The 17,716-nt window shown below is 34.9% G+C and overlaps 1 protein-coding gene across 2 annotated transcripts in view; it reads right to left on the bottom strand.

The window, feature by feature from the left end:
• Nucleotides 1-6,897: 6,897 nt before the first annotated feature.
• The window catches only part of ZNRF2 (zinc and ring finger 2), a 103,904-nt gene continuing 93,085 nt past the window's right edge, over nt 6,898-17,716 (bottom strand). For both annotated transcript variants that reach the window (XM_019926097.3, XM_019926089.3), the window contains 2 exons: nt 15,906-15,985; nt 6,898-12,797 (listed from right to left, as the gene is read on the bottom strand). In XM_019926097.3, the coding sequence (XP_019781656.1) occupies nt 15,928-15,985 (58 nt within the window). In that variant the 3' untranslated portion in view covers nt 6,898-12,797; nt 15,906-15,927. The remainder of the gene's footprint in view (nt 12,798-15,905; nt 15,986-17,716) is intronic.

The following is a 17,716-nucleotide window of genomic DNA, read 5'->3' as shown; positions in this document are numbered from 1 at the left end:
AAAAATAAGCAGCCCTGTGAGACTTTAGGAATAACTAGGTAAGAAGTATGGCAAATTTCATCCCCACAAAATAATGACAAAATTTGACAAAACTATCATTTCAAAACTGGAAACTGACCAAAGGCATGCAACAAACAGGCAACATTTACTTAAGAAAACCTACTGAATCTTGGCAAAATCAGTGGGAGCCCAGCACTTCAGCCTGGAGCAGCTCCACCTCTCCCCAGAAATCTCCCAAGTTGGTGGCACTGTAATTCGACCAGAGTGGGCAGGCTGTATCTGCAGCCTTCCTGCTGGAGGGGTTAGACTGATTTGGAGCAAAATGTAAGAAAACTCATGCTCAGGGGTATTGTTGGAAAAAGTATCATCTTGGGGGCAACCAGAGAAGGCCAAACATTACAGCTAGCCTGAGGATGAGACACTACTTGTGCCAAGCAACAGGTGAACAGAACAGCAGAAACTTAACATAGTGATATGCGAATAACAGTGAGCCTCCAACATAACCTCAGGCTGGGATGGGATGACAACTGCATGCATATAGCCCAACAATTCTACTTCTAGGTACTTACCTAAGACAAATGAAAAATATATATCCACACAAAGACTTGAAGGCGAATGTTTCTAACAGCATTATTCATAACAAAAAAGTGGGAACAATCCAAATTTTATCCATCAGTAAATGAACAAATGTGGTATATATCAATACGTACAACAGAATACTACTAAGCAAAACTAGGTAAAGAATAATACATGCTAAACATGTGTGAACCTCAGAAACACGTTAGGTGAAAGAAGCTAGATGCAAAAGACCATATTTTGTATTATTCTCTTTATATGAAATATCCAGAAAAGGGAAATTATGGAGACAGAATATAGACTAGTGGTTGCCTAAGTGCTGAGAAGGGGGAAATGAGGAGTGATTGTTAATGGGTATAAAGTTTCTTTATGGTGATAAAAATATTATAGAATTAGACATGTTGAGGATTGCACAACTTTGTAAATATACTAAAAGCCATGGAATTGTGCACTTTAAATGGTTGGATTTTATGGTTATGTAAATTATACCTCAACAAAACTGTTAAAAGTAATAGGATAAATATTTGAACAGACCTTTCACTAAAAAAATATGAGTGGCAAATGAGCACATAAAAAGATGCTTAACGTTATTAGTGGTTAGGTCAATTCAAACTGAACCAGAAGATACCACAACATACCCACTAGAATGGTTAAAATTGAAAAGACAGTGATGTGGCAAAATCCTCATGCTGGTGGAAATGTAAAATGTAAATGTAAATGTAAAATGTAAAATGGTACAGCCAACTCTGGAAACAGTCTGGTGGTATCTTATAAAGTTAAACAAATATTTACCATACAATTCAGTCATTCCACTCATAGGTATTTATTAAAGAGAAATTAAATCACATGTTCACATAAAGATTTATATATAAATGTTCATAGCCACTTTATTCATAATAGCCCCAAACTAGAAATAGCTCATGTGTCCACCAACAGGAGAATGGATAACATACTATATGATACTCACATTCATATACTACTACTCAGCAATAAAAAAGAACTGATTCAAGCAACAACACTGCTGCCTCTCACAAATATGCTGAGCCAAACAAGCCGGACACAAAGTACACACTGAATGTTTTCATCTAATCTATAGTGGCACAAAGCAGATCAACGGCTGTCCAGGCCTGAGGGTGGATGGGTGGAAACTGACTGCAAAGGGGCTTGAGGTAACTTTTGAGGGGGGATGGAAATGTACTCATCTTGGTTGTAGTGACAGTTTCAAAAGTGTATGTGTGTGTCCAAACTCATCAGATTGTATACTTACAATGGATGTTATTGCCCTATGTAAATTATAAAGTATTAGTTGCTTTTAATATGCTGAGAAGAAAAAAATTTGATTAGAAATATAACACTGTTCTCATTGAGGAAACAGGCCTCTAAAAATGGAAAGGAGTTAACAAATCTGTCTGCTTGTCTTTACTGTAATCCTAGTGTTTGGAGCACTTTCATCTGTTTTCACCTTTGTTTTAGCAGTACTGACACATACCCAGGTTTGGCACAGGGTACACAACTGTTACCAGATGCACAAATATTTTCTGATGACTTTAATAATCTTAGGCCTTGAAAGATCTGACACAAATGCTTATTTAAGAACCAGGCTAGAAGGTGGTCAAAAGGCACAAACTTTCAGTTATAAGATAAATAATTATTAGGGATGTAATATTCAACATGATAAATATAATTAATACTGATGTATTATATATGAAAGTTAAGTCAGTAAATCCTAAGAGTTTTCAGCACAAAATTTTTTTCTTTTATTCTGTATCTACATGAGATGATATATGTTTAATAAGCTTATTGTGGTAATCATTTCATGATGTATGTAAGTCAAATCATTACGCTGTACACCTTAAACTTACACGTGCTTGATAAAACTGGAAAGAAAGAAAAAGAGCTAGATTTCATGCATCCATGTTACTTATGCATCTGCTGTGCCATAGCTGATTACCAACCTCTGCTATAGGAATACTGAACCATAAGCTCCGTAAAGGCAGGATCTATCTTTTTTCCTGATCAGTGTTCACGCAGTGTCTCACACAGTATCTTCCATCTCTCAAATGTTCAATCAATATGTGCTAAATGAATGAACCACTTCAGTTTACCCTGCATTCTAGTTCAAGTAACTCCCACACATTCTTCATGGTGAGAAAGACTTCTGAAGATTACCAACATTAAGAATGAAAACTATACGAGACTATAGCTACTCACATGCCCACACAGTTACCACAGTGCTTTCTAGTGATTGATGTGAGTGTAATAAAACACTATCTTTGAATTATTAACTGCTACATTTTTCATTCCTTGCATTCCTGGTTGCTATGGCAGCTTACTCAGTGACTCACTGGCAGCTGCTGCTTCAGGAGGGAGAGACAATATGGATTAAAACAAAGACAATTTCAATTTCAAGTGTCAAAGCTGAGTTTTTGAAAGCCAAAGGAAGAGACGGGAGCCTGAAAGCCAAAGGGCTTTTGATTTATCAGAGCCGTGTTCTGGAGGCAGAAAGGGCTTTTAAGAATCTATAAACTTTGCTGTGCAAATCAAGGATGTAAGCCTGGCTGGATAAAGTAGTTTATTCTACGAACCACAGAGCTGGGAAGAATGCATAAAAATACAGGAGCAGTTTTCTCATTCAAAAGATCCAAGAGTTCCATCAAGCAGGAAAGAGAATTGAAGGGGATGAAGCTAGTTGCAGAGGTCTGAAACATGTCTGGCACTCTCCTCCTCAACAGCTGACACCCTATTTTGGGGGTGTGAGGAAGCCCTAGATAAGGGCTGTACACTGGCTACACAACAGGATCACACCAGAACAATCAACTCAAGAATCTCTGGGGTGGGATCTTTAATATCTTTAAAAAGCTGCCTCTGCCTTCCCTTCCTACCTTCTGAGTTGATCTAATGTTTAGCCAAGTGCTGAGAATCACTGGCTTATGAGGATCCCAAAGCAGAAGAGTATAATATCTGTCTTCCCTCGGTGTAGTCCATTCTTGCAGACAAACTCCCTGGCAATCCCACCCCGACTCCTTTCAACAGCACACTTGAGCACAGAATCCCACACAAACTAGAGAACATCTTACTGAAGAGAGCTTAGAACTGACTATTGGTGACTCTCAAGCTGGATTTTGAAGAGTCTCAGTTTTGTGAATGAGGGTCAGGTGAACAAGTTTAGAAGTTTAAGCATGGATGTGGTAAAAAAGTCAACTACTGGCTAGAAGGCCTGAAACTCATGAAACTGCCCCCACAGAGCTCAACACAGGGGACAACTTAGACTAGTGCTATCATCAGCACTGCTCACAATTCCTACTGGTCATTTGGCTAAAACTTCATACGCTAATTCCTAACTATCAAACTGACCAGTTATTCAGAGCCTGTGTGTGCTCACCAAGAAAACTGATGATGACAAAAGCCAGTGACATCTATGAGAGCACACAAAGAGGATTCATTAGACCATCGACCTTTTCAAAATATTTCCAGCCCTCTTCACTGAAAAAAATCTGGCAACTCTACCTCAATTTAGTAACAACATAGGACCAGCTCTGCTCATGCGTTGTAGCTACATTAACTTTGAGAAACTCAGGTCTTCACAAAGTTGGAATTACAAGGCTTTCAAAAATATTCAGGTTAAGGACAGAGTCGAAAAACAACCTCCCAGTCATCTAGACCTGTGCGTCCAACACGGTAGCCACTGGTCTCATATGGCTCTCGAGCACTTAAAATATGGCTAGTTCTGAATACAGATGTGCTATAAATATAAAATTTATATCAGATTTCAAAGACTGAAAAACAAAAAGAATGTAAAATACTTCATTGGTAGTTTTTAAACTGATTATATACTAAAATGATAATAGTTTGGATACTGAAATACCTCAGGAAGGCCTTTATAGCCTTTGCAATGTTTGAGTTCCAGCAATGGTTGAACCATATACCGTTCGACTTCCTTGACGGCTATCCTCTGAATACCTGGACATGAATATCCTTAACATTTACAGATTTAATAACATTTCAAATATTAATGAGTTACTCTGAAAGGCTCATGACATACAGTAACTTGATATTTTCCCAAAATACAAATTTACATTGCTAATACTGTACAGTTTGCTTTCAGTTATCCAGCTACTAAATGATCAAGACAATCCAAAAGCATTTAAATCTCAAACTGATTTTGTTGGAAAGATATTTTTTGGTCAGGTACTTTTAGAAATCTCATAAAATAGTGAACACGGAATTCATAAGTTTACAGGAAAGAACCACAGAAATAAGGCACTGTATGTATAACAACTCTGTCATTAAGGTACTTACTGCAGAAAAACTGTTTTCACTCTATGTGGGAAACCAAATTTTAAATCATGTGGCAATATTTATGAATATAAGCATTTTTGACATTTTAGAACAATTCCGTTTCAGGTGTTAAGCTTCTATTATTCTCACAGGCTTTCCTTGTAGAAACTCCTGGTCTAAAGTTCCAAGTTATCTTCAGGAGCACCTTTGAAACAATTTGGAGATTTTGTGAAAGTTCCCATGGATACGCCGTATTAGATTAGTGAATGGGGGGGCGGGGCTTGACTCCTTGACCTAATCTAATACAAGGATATCCCAAGGTACTTCAGGAACTAATAAACCTCTTCTGGCCCTCCTCTTGCATAGCCTAACCCTCTCATCCCAACAGCAATATCCATCAGGCAAGCAGGATTCATCCTTCCTGTCTATTACTAAAAAGACTCTGCTTCCAAGAGTTGTGGAAGACTGGTACAATGCACAGGGTATGGGACAAATGAATCAAAGAGAAAACCTCAAGAATGCTTCAGAAAAAAAAAAAAAAAGAATGCTTCAGAGTACATCTTGGCATTTCACTAAGCAAAACTACTTAGTGAAATGGCCCTACTCCAACAGGTATCTGAGGTTAAGGGAGAGATTAGTGGTGGAGGAGTCCAAGTCATCCAACCCAGATGTCGTTAAACTAGTTCAGTGTAGCCCACTTACCACGCACTTCTAACAGTGTTGGCCACATTTCTGTCTAGACACCCCTTGAACTCTAACACACACACACACACACGCACACACACACACACACACACAGAGCAAGCAAATCCTGTCTGGCTTCTCTCTCAAAGCTCTGCCTCCCATTTAAGATCTTTCATGTTAGAATTGTTGTTCTTTATCTCTAGCTCTCCAGCAGATACCTCTGGCATAATTGGCTTTTCCCTGGGAGAGACATTCTGTCCTTAAGTTCCACCCTTCAGGGACTTCCTCTAGTGGCGCAGTGGTTAAGAATCCGCCTGCCAATGCAGGGGACACGGGTTCGAGCCCTGGTCCGGGAAGATCCCACATGCCACAGAGCAGCAACTAAGCCCGTGAGCCACAACTACTGAGCCTGCGCTCTGGAGCCCGTGCTCCGCAACAAGAGAAACCACCACAATGAGAAGCCCGCGCACCGCAACTAAGAGTAGCCCCTACTCACCCCAACTAGAGAAAGCCCGCATGCAGCAATGAAGACCCAACACAGCCCCCCCAAAAAATAAATAAATAAAATAATTAAAAAAAAAAGATTCCACCCTTCAAGATGTGGAAAAAGTACAGCTGGGAGTTGTCTTGGTCTTATCTGTCATCCCTTACATCTAAATGACTACCAAGGCGAGTTAAGTTCTTCCATCTTTGCTTTCCCTATTGTCATTGCTTTAGTTTTGCCCCTCATCATCTTGCCTGAATTACTATAAATTTTCTACAGGTCTCTCTGCCTCTAGTCCCATTCGTCTCTAACCTGAAGGGTAAATCTGATTGTCTTTTTCCTGCTTAAAATCCTTCAATCATAGTTTGGCACATACATCTCTTCATGATTTGTCACCTGCTTACCTCTCTAGACATAGCAACCCTCCAAGAGTGCCATGCTTGTATGTGCTAAGCTTTCTGCCTGGGAATCCCATTCCCAGTCTCCTGCTCCACATGACCTTTTATCCATATCCCTAGAGCTATGATTATTTCTCCTTAAAGGCTTAGTCATTCTCTTCCCTAGTCTGAGTTTAATGACCCTTCTCATTACCTCCACAACAGCCTTTGTGTGTACCAATGGCTATCACGACATTTATTACTCCTTATTTGCATCACCCACTAAAGATTAAATTCCTAGAGATCAGTTTTCCTTGATTTCTGTATTCTTGGCTCCCTAACAGCCCAGAACCAAGCAGTGCTTAATATATAATTGCTGAAATAATAAATCTCTAGATTTCAGCAAGAGCAAGATCAGAATCTGCACTGTCCTCTGGAATACTTAGGTTTCTTCAACATATCAGTTAAGGTTTATGAATTACTCCTACACATCATGAATGAAGAGAATAACAAAATTTATTCACAGATGGGCACAAATATATTTATTGTTTATAAAAACTACTAACATTATTAAGTGCTTACTCTGTGCCTGGTGCATACATGTACTTTCCCATTTAATCCTCACAACAACCCTGAGGTAGGCAGAAGTATTACCTCTTTTTATAGGCGAAAGCGAGGCACAGAGTAGTATCTCGTCCAATGTCAAGGAGATGGCAAAACTAGGCAGTCTGGCTCCAGAACTCATGTGGTTAACCATTATGCTACAAAATTCAATACATCTTCCATCATGAAAATTGTGCTTCAAAAGACTAATAACTCTCCCTTTAAAAACATAATGGAATGTTACTAAAATACAATCTAAATTTTAAAAGTTATGATTGTGCACTGACAGACCATCCCTCCCCAAAACTTAATAGCTCTCCAGTAATATTTCAATTACAAATTTACAAAATAGGTTTTACGTTAGAAATTTCAGAGTACATCTTTCCTAATGGTTATGGTAAAAAGGCCTCTTTGTCCATTACCACTACAAACAGTCGTTTATTAAGCTATTGCAGAATTTCAACTAATATTTTTAGATCCAATTTTTGTGGTAATGGGTTAAACTGAAAAAAATCAATTTTTTCTGTATACAAAAATAAACTGTGACATCAGTTAATTCATGGTAACCTTTCAGCACTCAGGTAATTCTGTTTTACTGTAATGCACTGTCAACTTCTAGACATAAGGGTGGATATGATAAACTTCCTTGAAAACATTCTTCTCTTATTTTCTACTTCTAAATAATGGGATAATTTGGCAAGATCATTTTGAAGTCTTATTTATTAAAATATCAATAATGAATTGTTCCATTTTAGTTTAGAACATACTAATACAAGTTGTTCCTAACACATTTTCTATATTTCTTGTGATTGATGCTTTTGATACCTTATTTAACAGGAAAGTATTTTCTAATAGAGGAAATTATAAAGTATTACAGAAGAGTTGAGGAAACCATGAACAGAGCAGTAGAGGTAAATATCTATCATTATCATGATTTTCAAATAAGGAAACTCATATAGTCATTGGAAAGCAATAAAATGTAAGGGACTGCTATAATAAAGATCAATATCATCATCCAGTTCCAAAATCTCTTTTGTATCTCTCTATAGGGTCTGCTAACTGTATTACATGCACACAGATGCTCAAAATGCTTCTGACTAATAATGAAAGCTTTTCAAGATGCTGGCACCAGATTCACTGGTAACAGGATTCTGATAGAACTCTAAGTTTATAAATATAAATCATCAGTATTTATCAATCTCAGCATACCAAATCAAAAAGGAAGCCATGAGAATTTAGTAATAGAAGAAATTAATCACTTCTGATTCTAAAACTCGGGGTCCTGAAAGGTGCCTCACAGTCCAGGGCAGAGTTAAGAAGCACAAGGCTGGTTAACAGATACTATAATATCACTTTCTAAAATTTCATTTATTTCTGGGATGTGAGTTTATGCCATGCCACTCCTTGCCTCTCTATAAACAAGCAACCAACAATCTATCTTATTATTAGCTATTGGTCTAAAATTAATGATGGCTTAAATATCTGAAAATATGCCAACTCCTCTAAGTATAGTAATGTTGCATTTTCAATAAAACTCAAAATTAACGTATCTGGTTTTCATTGATGCCTTTTACTTCCCATAGAGAATCAGATAACTTAAAAGACAAGGTATTTCCCATTCATATAATACAGGAATTCTGTGATTTGAAAAGAACATCCAGTTTCTTAGCTTAAGCACAGCATTCACAGAATATGGTATTCGAAGTATTGTCTGGGTAAGTTATTACCAAAAAAATTTTACCAGCTGTTCCTGAATAAGGATCACTACTAGGAGCATACCAAGTAGCAATTTCCTGTAAAGAAAACAAGTAACAATTTAGTTTCAGAATGAAAAGATCTGGGTAGAGAAGGAAAGTGGACAATAACACAGATAATGTAACTACCATAATGTTCCTCACAGTATGTTGTAGCAAAGAAAAAGATCAGAAGCTACATACTTCAGAAACAAAGGGGAATGGGCCAAAGACAAAATATTGGCATGCTAGAATATTTTTTACCTTAGAAAATATCTAAGAAAGAACAAGGGACACTTCACATTTAACCACTCACTGTCAATATGTTCTGAGTTTACCTCAGGATAAATCAAAATGCAAGAAAATGGCCCAAATGAGTTAGAAAACTTCCTGCAACTAACAAACTGTTCTCATATTTAAAGCAATATTTACCTCTATGTAGTTTTATAAAATTCCTAATAATCTGATTTATATGGAAACTTTCTTTTTGAAAACATAAGGACTGGATATTAATATCAACATATAATGTGGATGTCAATCAGATGGTAAGTTCAATTATTCTTTAATTTTAAAAAAGAGTTTCATGCTTTGTTCAAATGTAGCTTATTGTTAGAAAATTTCCCTTCTTTAACTCTCTTTTAGTAAATAAAATTAGGTAATATTTACATTAAATTTACAGTCTTTTTTCATTTAAAGGAATATCCCTGTGACTTGCTATAATATGTTAAACAATTGCTCTTAAACTTCACTAAACCCAAATTTAGCAAGCGAACTAAGCTCTGAAAGAAAATCTGGTATTTTCATTAACTCATTTAAACTGGAATCTTTTTGAAATACATATTCCAAGTATGCTCCTCAGGCATTCTGGGGCTACATTCTAGTAGACTGTTTAGTAGGTGAAAACTGAAATAACTGTATAACATTTAAAAAAAATAGAAGACTTGCACTAAGAAACTAAAACCTACCCAGTACCCAACAGTTAACAACATGACTTTTTTTAGTTGTTTTGGCTACCACAAAATAATGAGTTACGGAAACCATTATTTATATTTCAATCAGACACTGCTATACACAATTGCTATATATAGATTGCTATACACAATCTGTATCTGATTTATAACCAGATCTGAAAAACACAGATTAAGACTATTCTTAGTTTATTTCTCTGGGAAAGAGCCAAAAGAAGACAATAATTGTACTCATATACATTCTTACACTCTCTTACACATTTAGGGGGAAAAAGCCAGATCACCGTAAGATGAGTCAAAATTGGCAATAAACCCATTATGAAGAAAAGAGCGGCACTGAAGTGAAATTTCAGAACACATTGCTTTCTATATACCCAACTGTGATCTTATTTGAAAACAAGTATTTACAAAGATTCTAGAAAACTATAACCAATTTGATAACTAGGGTTTCATTCTTTATTTTATCTCCATAATATTCAGTTGTCAGTAGTTTCAGCTACACGTTTAAACATGTAACGTGATTTTATGTCCTACTTACACTATGCAGTGTCTGTATATAAATTTACAAATATTATAAGTGACATTATGTACAATATTACTTATAATATTTTCCAGATTAGCAATTTTGACTTTAAATAAAAACTGGAGCATCTGGGCTTTAAAAAAATTTCAATTTCTAAATTCTTCTTTTTAGGAAGTCACTGATGGAGACTGAATTTAAAGTAAAAAAAAAAAAAGCCTACCTTTTGTAAATTTTAACAAAAAAGGGATCACTATAAACAGATTTAAGTAGATACTGTTCTAGACAAATAATCAAGTAGCACTTGACACTGACAAACACTGAACTTTCTCTTAAACTACAGGAGCTTCTACTGTAGGAGCTGCAGCACAGAACCTTACGACAAACAAAGGCTAAGTGAATACGATTGTGAGAGTATGGTACAGGATAAAGAAGGAAAAGGGAATTTAGGCCAATAAACTTTAAAAGTCAATGAGTAAATTATACCAGAAAATCAACTTCCAAGAGAATATCAATAGTTAACTACCACAGCTATAGTAAATCTTTTCCTTTAAGAATGGAAGACAATAATTCTTACCATAACAATATACCAGTAGAAAAAAAACTATTCACATTCTAAGAGGTTTTTCTTGTGTGTGTGAGAGAGAGAAAGAGGGAGAGAAAGCTTACAAAATTGAAAATGTGAACTAAAGTGTATTCATATTAAGATTTCGTGATAACAGAAAAAATTTAAGGAAAGAATATTTTCTTTGAGGGAAGAATATTTTCCGTAACTGGTTAAAAAAAGCACCTATGAAACTGTGCTGTCAGCTGTCACAATGGAGGTTTTGGACTCTTCTATCAACTGCAGCATAACAAAAGACATTTCACAGTAAAACTTTAGGGAAAACATTACCTGGTTTAGAATCACACTGAAAGCAATGAAAAACTCTTAATTGTTTATAATATACATATTTTTCTGGGTAGCAGCAGTTGCTCCTGTACGTGCCCTTTTAAAATATATGAAACAGAAGCAATAGAGTAGAAAAAAAATTGAGAAGACTAGCAGCAATAAACAGAAAAGCAAACAAATACATTAGAGTCAAGAAAGCTTAAAATAAGGAAACAGTACTGTGTAACTCTCAATTATACTGAGTAAAGTGCACTGCTTAAATTGTTCACTGATAATATTTTCCCTATGTTGAAAACATGAAATCTATTTATTGGTATTTTTGATATAAAAAAAAAAAGACATTCACTGTTGCAGCCCTGATAGCTCTCCTCCAGTATTTTTTAACCATTCAGATGTATTTTGTGGGAATATTTATTCACATAATTTTGCTTAATACATTTCTTTCTAAACAAGACTGAATTTAAAAGTCTCTGTAACATTTTCAATTACAGTAATAACACATTAATAAATTATAAATTAACAAAATCTTCATGTTTGCTTTAAAAAATCATTTATCAAATGCTAAACCCCAGATTACCTGGAAAATTAAAGATGCAAATTGCTATAAATCTGGCATCCCAATTAAATTCTGATTTTTAAAAGTATATAAAAATGTCCCTCAAATTATTCCAAGTTCCACTCAAGAAAATTTTATTTTACCCTTTTCATAAGTTATTAAGTTTACAACCTGCTAAATATTTTACCCAAATGTAGGAAAACTGCATGGAGATGCAAAGCACAATAAAATAATTACATGAAAAGAACAAAAATACCCGTTAAAACAAAGTTACTGTAGCTGGAAGCACTTAAAATTGGTAATTAGTATTTTTTTTAAGTTGCATAGCTGCAAAATGATTCATTGCTGATTAACTGTTGAGCAGTTTTATTTAAAAAGGAAACAACATATTTAATAAACTGCAATTCTGTAGATAATCCAAATTTAATTAATTAAAATGTAATTATGTAACTTGATTTTTTTACTCTTTGGAATGCATTCCGATAATTTTAAACCTTTAATTTAAAGTATTAACATACTTTAGCTTTCCTATGTAGAAGTCTATTTTCCACTCTTGGGGGAAAAAAAAAATCAAAGAACTTGAGATCACAGTCTACATTCAGAGAATGTTTTACTGCTTGATTACATTTCTTGGTTTCACATTCAAGACTTTAATTTTTAAGAAGTAAATTACGTCGTCTTCAATTTAAGAATAGATGAATGCAGGAACATCATATTGGGGAAAATAAAGGGACCCCAAACTAAAAACCAAAACAAATTAAAAACAACTAGTTGTGCAGCTCTAGAGAACTTAATAAAAAGTAAATCAACTTTTAAATCAGTTAACTTTGGTGTCTGAATATAAAATGTTCATCAGTATTACCTATGTAGATGACTATTAAGGGATGTGCAGCATTTTCAAAATCCCTGTGTGTCCTTTATTCATGTTTGGTACACTGAGTTCTGTGACAATTGTCCTCTCCTCAGCAGGATTTTTTTTTCCTGTATGATTGTCCATCTCTGCATTACTGAGTCTCACAGAACGTAGATTTCTGGCTGAGTGTGCCTGCATTTTTGTTTTTGCTTTTCCAGAGATAAATCTTCGTATCCTCTCAGTTTTTCAAGCATCTTGAAAAGACAAGGAAACCTGTGTAAAAGTGGATACATTTAGTTTAAGCAATGGTCCATGATAGTAATACAAATCAAAATACAACATCCATTTCCCCATGAACACTGCTTTAGACTGTAAATTTTCATACACTTACTTAGTATTTTAAAACTGATAAAATTTGTTTTCTGCAAAAGAACAAACCAAGGACACAGAAGGACCAATTAAATCTTAAAATAGTTACAAAAAATAGCCACTAAGTAACAGTCGTTCCCCCTCCACAATAAAGACTACACCGGACTACAGAAAACAAACACACACAATTAACTGAGCCCTCTCCAAGTAACGAAAAACCTCGAATTACAAATAGTGAACAATTTCCTAACTAATCAAGACCTTAGATATTCATGTATCTCTGTTTTGGGCTGACTATTAAATTAGTATGCTGAAGAGTATCAGAAGTGCTACTTACATGCTGCCTTAAAAAAAAAAAGTTTTAACAACACTGAATCCTCTTCAAACCTACACATTTTCTTTTTACATTTTTATTGGAGTATAATTGCTTTACAATGTTGTGTTAGCTTCTGCTGTACAGCAAAGTGAATCAGCTATATGTATACATATATCCCCATACCCCCTCCCTCTTGAGCCTCCCTCCCACCCAAACCCATACACTTTTAATCTAGGACAGCAAAAAGGGATAGGAAGAATTTATCATTTGACAAATAAGGGTAGTCAGAACAAAAGCAAAAATGTGAACGAGGTGAAATATTCCATGTCTTCACATTCTCAGAAATGACTCTTCAAGACCCATAGAGAAAGATTCCACTGGTTCACATTTCTGAGGGCAGCTGCCACCAAACTCAGGTTCCACAATGAAAAAAAAAATGAATAAGAAGATAACATTGATATATAGGGTAAGGAAACTGAAATACTGTTTAAAACCAACAGACATGCATATTGACCATGAGATGAGGTGCATGTTCCACATATCCCATAACCTCATTGTGACACTAAAAGAAAAATTTAGCTGATTAGACCATGTAATAAAATATTTTATATTATAAAATTCCATTTTCACACAAAAAAGTTTACTGACTAAAAAGATTTTATCTATGGGTGAAAGATTTAGACATATTATTTTGATATGTGGAATACTAAGATAAAAATTTCATTTTATTAGCATTGTGGTACGCGGGCCTCTCACTGTTGTGGCCTCTCCCGTTGCGGAGCACAGGCTCTGGACGCGCAGTCTCAGCGACCATGGCTCATGGGCCTAGCCGCTCCGCGGCATGTGGGACCTTCCCGGACCGGGGCACTAACCCGTGTCCCCTGCATCGGCAGGCAGACTCTCAACCACTGCGCCACCAGGGAAGCCCATAGCATTGGTTTTTAGTACTTAAAAAGCTTCTAAAATTTTAGCTATAGCTTTACTTTATGGCCCAGATGTAAGGTGACCCTGAAGACATTCCAAAGCATCCTCCTCTTCAAAAAACACTTTACACAGTAAAATAAAAACATACATACATGCATGTATCCTCAAAATACCACTCCATCACCACACTTCTCTTATACAGCAACCTAATCCCAATTCATACCTCAAATGTGTCAAGGTATGATCTGAATCATCTCACAGTAAAAGGTTCAAAAGCTGATACAGTTTACCCAGGCCTTCACATTTCACAGGCATAACCCTAATGTTATTAAGACAGAGGTCTCTCTCAATGTTGCAGCTCTTATTTCAGTTGCTATAGCTGCTATTAAGTTATCTCAAATATATTTTGTCAATATTCTAATCTGCTGCTATTAAATGACCCTCATTAAGAGGGAACAGAATTCCTTGAATGTGTTTATTATCTCAACACCTCAAATGTAAGACCAGGAGTTATTGAAATAAAAGGAAATGGGGGAACAGCACAGGACTAGATCTCAGGTATTATCTGCTCTAGTTTCCTGCCTCCGGTCTTAGACATTGAGAAAAGATTGTTGTCTGTGACTATCTTGAGTCTCTGAACACAGAGGTTCTAACTCCTTCCAAAACAATTCCAAGATTGGCTAAAATATTCTGCCTTCATATAAAACACAATGTTTTATATCATTTTTCAAATGATAAAGATAAAAAGCTTTTCATATACATGAAGATGGCAATTAAGTTAACTATTTTTTCAAAGCTAAATGATGGAATATGAAAAATAGCAATACTCAAGTGAGGTTTTCATTTCAATCTGCTAAACATTTTCAAAAAATGCAGAATCATGAATAAGCTACATCAATAGTGGAAAACAAATTCTGTATCTGGTTTAAAATTCAATTCAATTTTTTTTTGTCTACTGTATAGGTAGGATACAAAAGTGAAAGATTAAATTGAACGAATGAATACAAATGCAACTTTCTCAAGAAACTGTTCCTACCTAATAATAGCAAAATAGCAAAGAACACAATCTTTTGATTCAATTCCCAGCTCTACTAAGGAACTAGCTATGTGACCTTGACAAGTTTCTTACCCTCTCTAAAACTTAATCTCCTCATCATCTGCATAATGGGAGTAGTTAAGAGTACTGAGCTCAAAGGGTTGTTATACCAATTAGATGAGTTATAAATAGATGTAAAATGCTTAGACCAATCCCTGGCACATAATAATGCAATATAAATGCTAACTAATTATTACGATTAGAATTATATTATATTGCATTACCTAAAAACATACCTGGGAAGTTATGGTTAAGAGTATGGAATTTGATTCTATTGCTAACTACATGTCCTTGGACTGTTGGTGCAACGTGCTTCTTAATGTCATAGAACTTAATTACTCTGACCCTCAGGTTTCTCATTGGTAAAATGGGGTCATGATATTTACTTCATGGGGTTTTTTAAAGTATTAAACTAAAATTAAATAAGCTAAAGTGTTTTAAAGTACCAAAAATGTAGAGTTTACTTAATATATGACTCTCTTCAGGAAATGAAGAAAGTTGTTTTTATGTATCTTTTAATGTGAGTTTTCTACACAGTAGCCTAATACAATGTCTGGAACACATATACACACACACACACCTTAATTAATAAATGAGTGAATAAAAACGGTGGTTGAGAATGTATAACTCAGGTAACAGTTTAAAAAGCAATTAAAACAGAAAATGGGAGAATTACCTATAAAACAGGAAGCTGATGCTTAATCTGAAGGGTGCTCAGGGCAAGATCTATTTACTTCAAACCATTCATCTATGCAGCTAGAAAAGAAAAAAAACCAGAAAAACTGAAACACTTATGTTTAATTATTTATATCATAACAGTCTTAATAAAAATGCTTACTTCTTGACATTAATATATCTCTATGGAAAAAAAATTCAATATTTTTAATGACATATTTGGCATATAGAAATAAAAGATAAGAATATGTTTATTACATTCTGATTATTCTAAGCAGTTGGGAAATGAATCTTTGCAAAATTATACTATGAAGTACTTTAAAGTTTAAACAGAACAACCATTCCCAAAAGAGAACCTAAAGAACTACCACTTTACCAATATTCAAAATTAAAGGACAAATCTGGACAGATATTTCTCTCTTCAAACTAGTTGTTCATTTATGCAAATGTTAACCAGTTTATGCCATACATAGATCAAGCTTTTAAGCTTTAATTCTTGACAATACTGCATTACATTTTAAAAGACCATATTTATGTGATGTGAGTATTGAAAATTTAATTTAATTCTATCCCTTCCTTCCTGCAATACATATATATATACAAATAAATATACCATCATCCATTTGTATTTATAAACTATTGCATGATTTTATAGGAAGTTAAATATTAGGGTGCATATATAATTATCATTGTAGATCTGCACTGTCCAGTGCAGTAAGCCACAAGCCACATGTGGCTATTTAAATTTAAATTAATTAAAATTAAATAAAAGAAAAATGCACTGCCTCAGTCACACTAGCCACATTTCAAGTGCTCAGCAGCCACATGGCTAGCGGCTACTCTATTAGACAGCACAGATATGTAACATTTCCATCCCTGAAGAAACTTCTAATGATAAACTCAAGGCCTTAAGAAGGTTAAGTAACTTGCTCAACAGCTAGGAAGTTACCCAAGCGGATTTTAAACTGTTCAACATTCTCACTGTTGACACATTGCAAATTTGCATATGCCACAAAGCTAGAAGGCTTGGCTAATACGTTGAAGGGTAAAATTAATATTTATCCAACCTCATATCCTGACAGTTGGTTTGATAGGTAAAAATGACGGATAAATTTAAAAGGAAAGAAGGTAAAAGATCTCAACCATATGACATTCTTTCAATATCTAAAACAATTTCTGTTGTCCTTTTGCTGTCTAAATAAACATGCCCAATTTGGCTTATGACACTTTTTTCATTCGGCCTGCTCTCTATTCGACTCACCTGGCTCTAGACGTCCTCTGGTCTACCAGAATACCTCTTACAACAAAGTACTGAGAAATGAACAAAATACTCCAGATGTGTTAACAATTCCCAATACATCTGAATAGTACACCTCTGTGATCTAAAATGGGTACTTCTTATTTTACAATCATATGATTTCAGCTCATCTAGACAAAGAAACCATTTAAAATCCCAGGTCCTTCTTACATAAATTGCTATCAACCCACGTTATTTAAAATATTATATTCCTCTCTCCAAAATCCAGCAGAAAATCACTCTCCTGATTTTGGTGCTTTACTTCCTTCAGCATTTTCTTACTCTAAAACTATATATATGAGTATTCCAAAACAACGTATAGTACTGTTTCCATGTTTTAAATTTTATTTGAATACTACTATAAGGTATGCTTTTTTCTAGTGGCTTTTTTTCAGTCAATTTGAGGTTCGCAACTGTTAATAAATAAGGCTCTAGTTTTTACATTTTCACTGTGTATAATGTTCCATCGTATAAGCACACTGCAATTTATGTATCCATTCTTTTACCAATGGACA

The sequence above is a fragment of the Tursiops truncatus genome, chromosome 9, assembly GCF_011762595.2.
Source record: "Tursiops truncatus isolate mTurTru1 chromosome 9, mTurTru1.mat.Y, whole genome shotgun sequence".
NCBI lineage: Eukaryota > Metazoa > Chordata > Mammalia > Artiodactyla > Delphinidae > Tursiops > Tursiops truncatus.
Note: the sequence above shows the minus strand (reverse complement) of the source record. Positions and strands in the feature narration are given on the sequence as shown.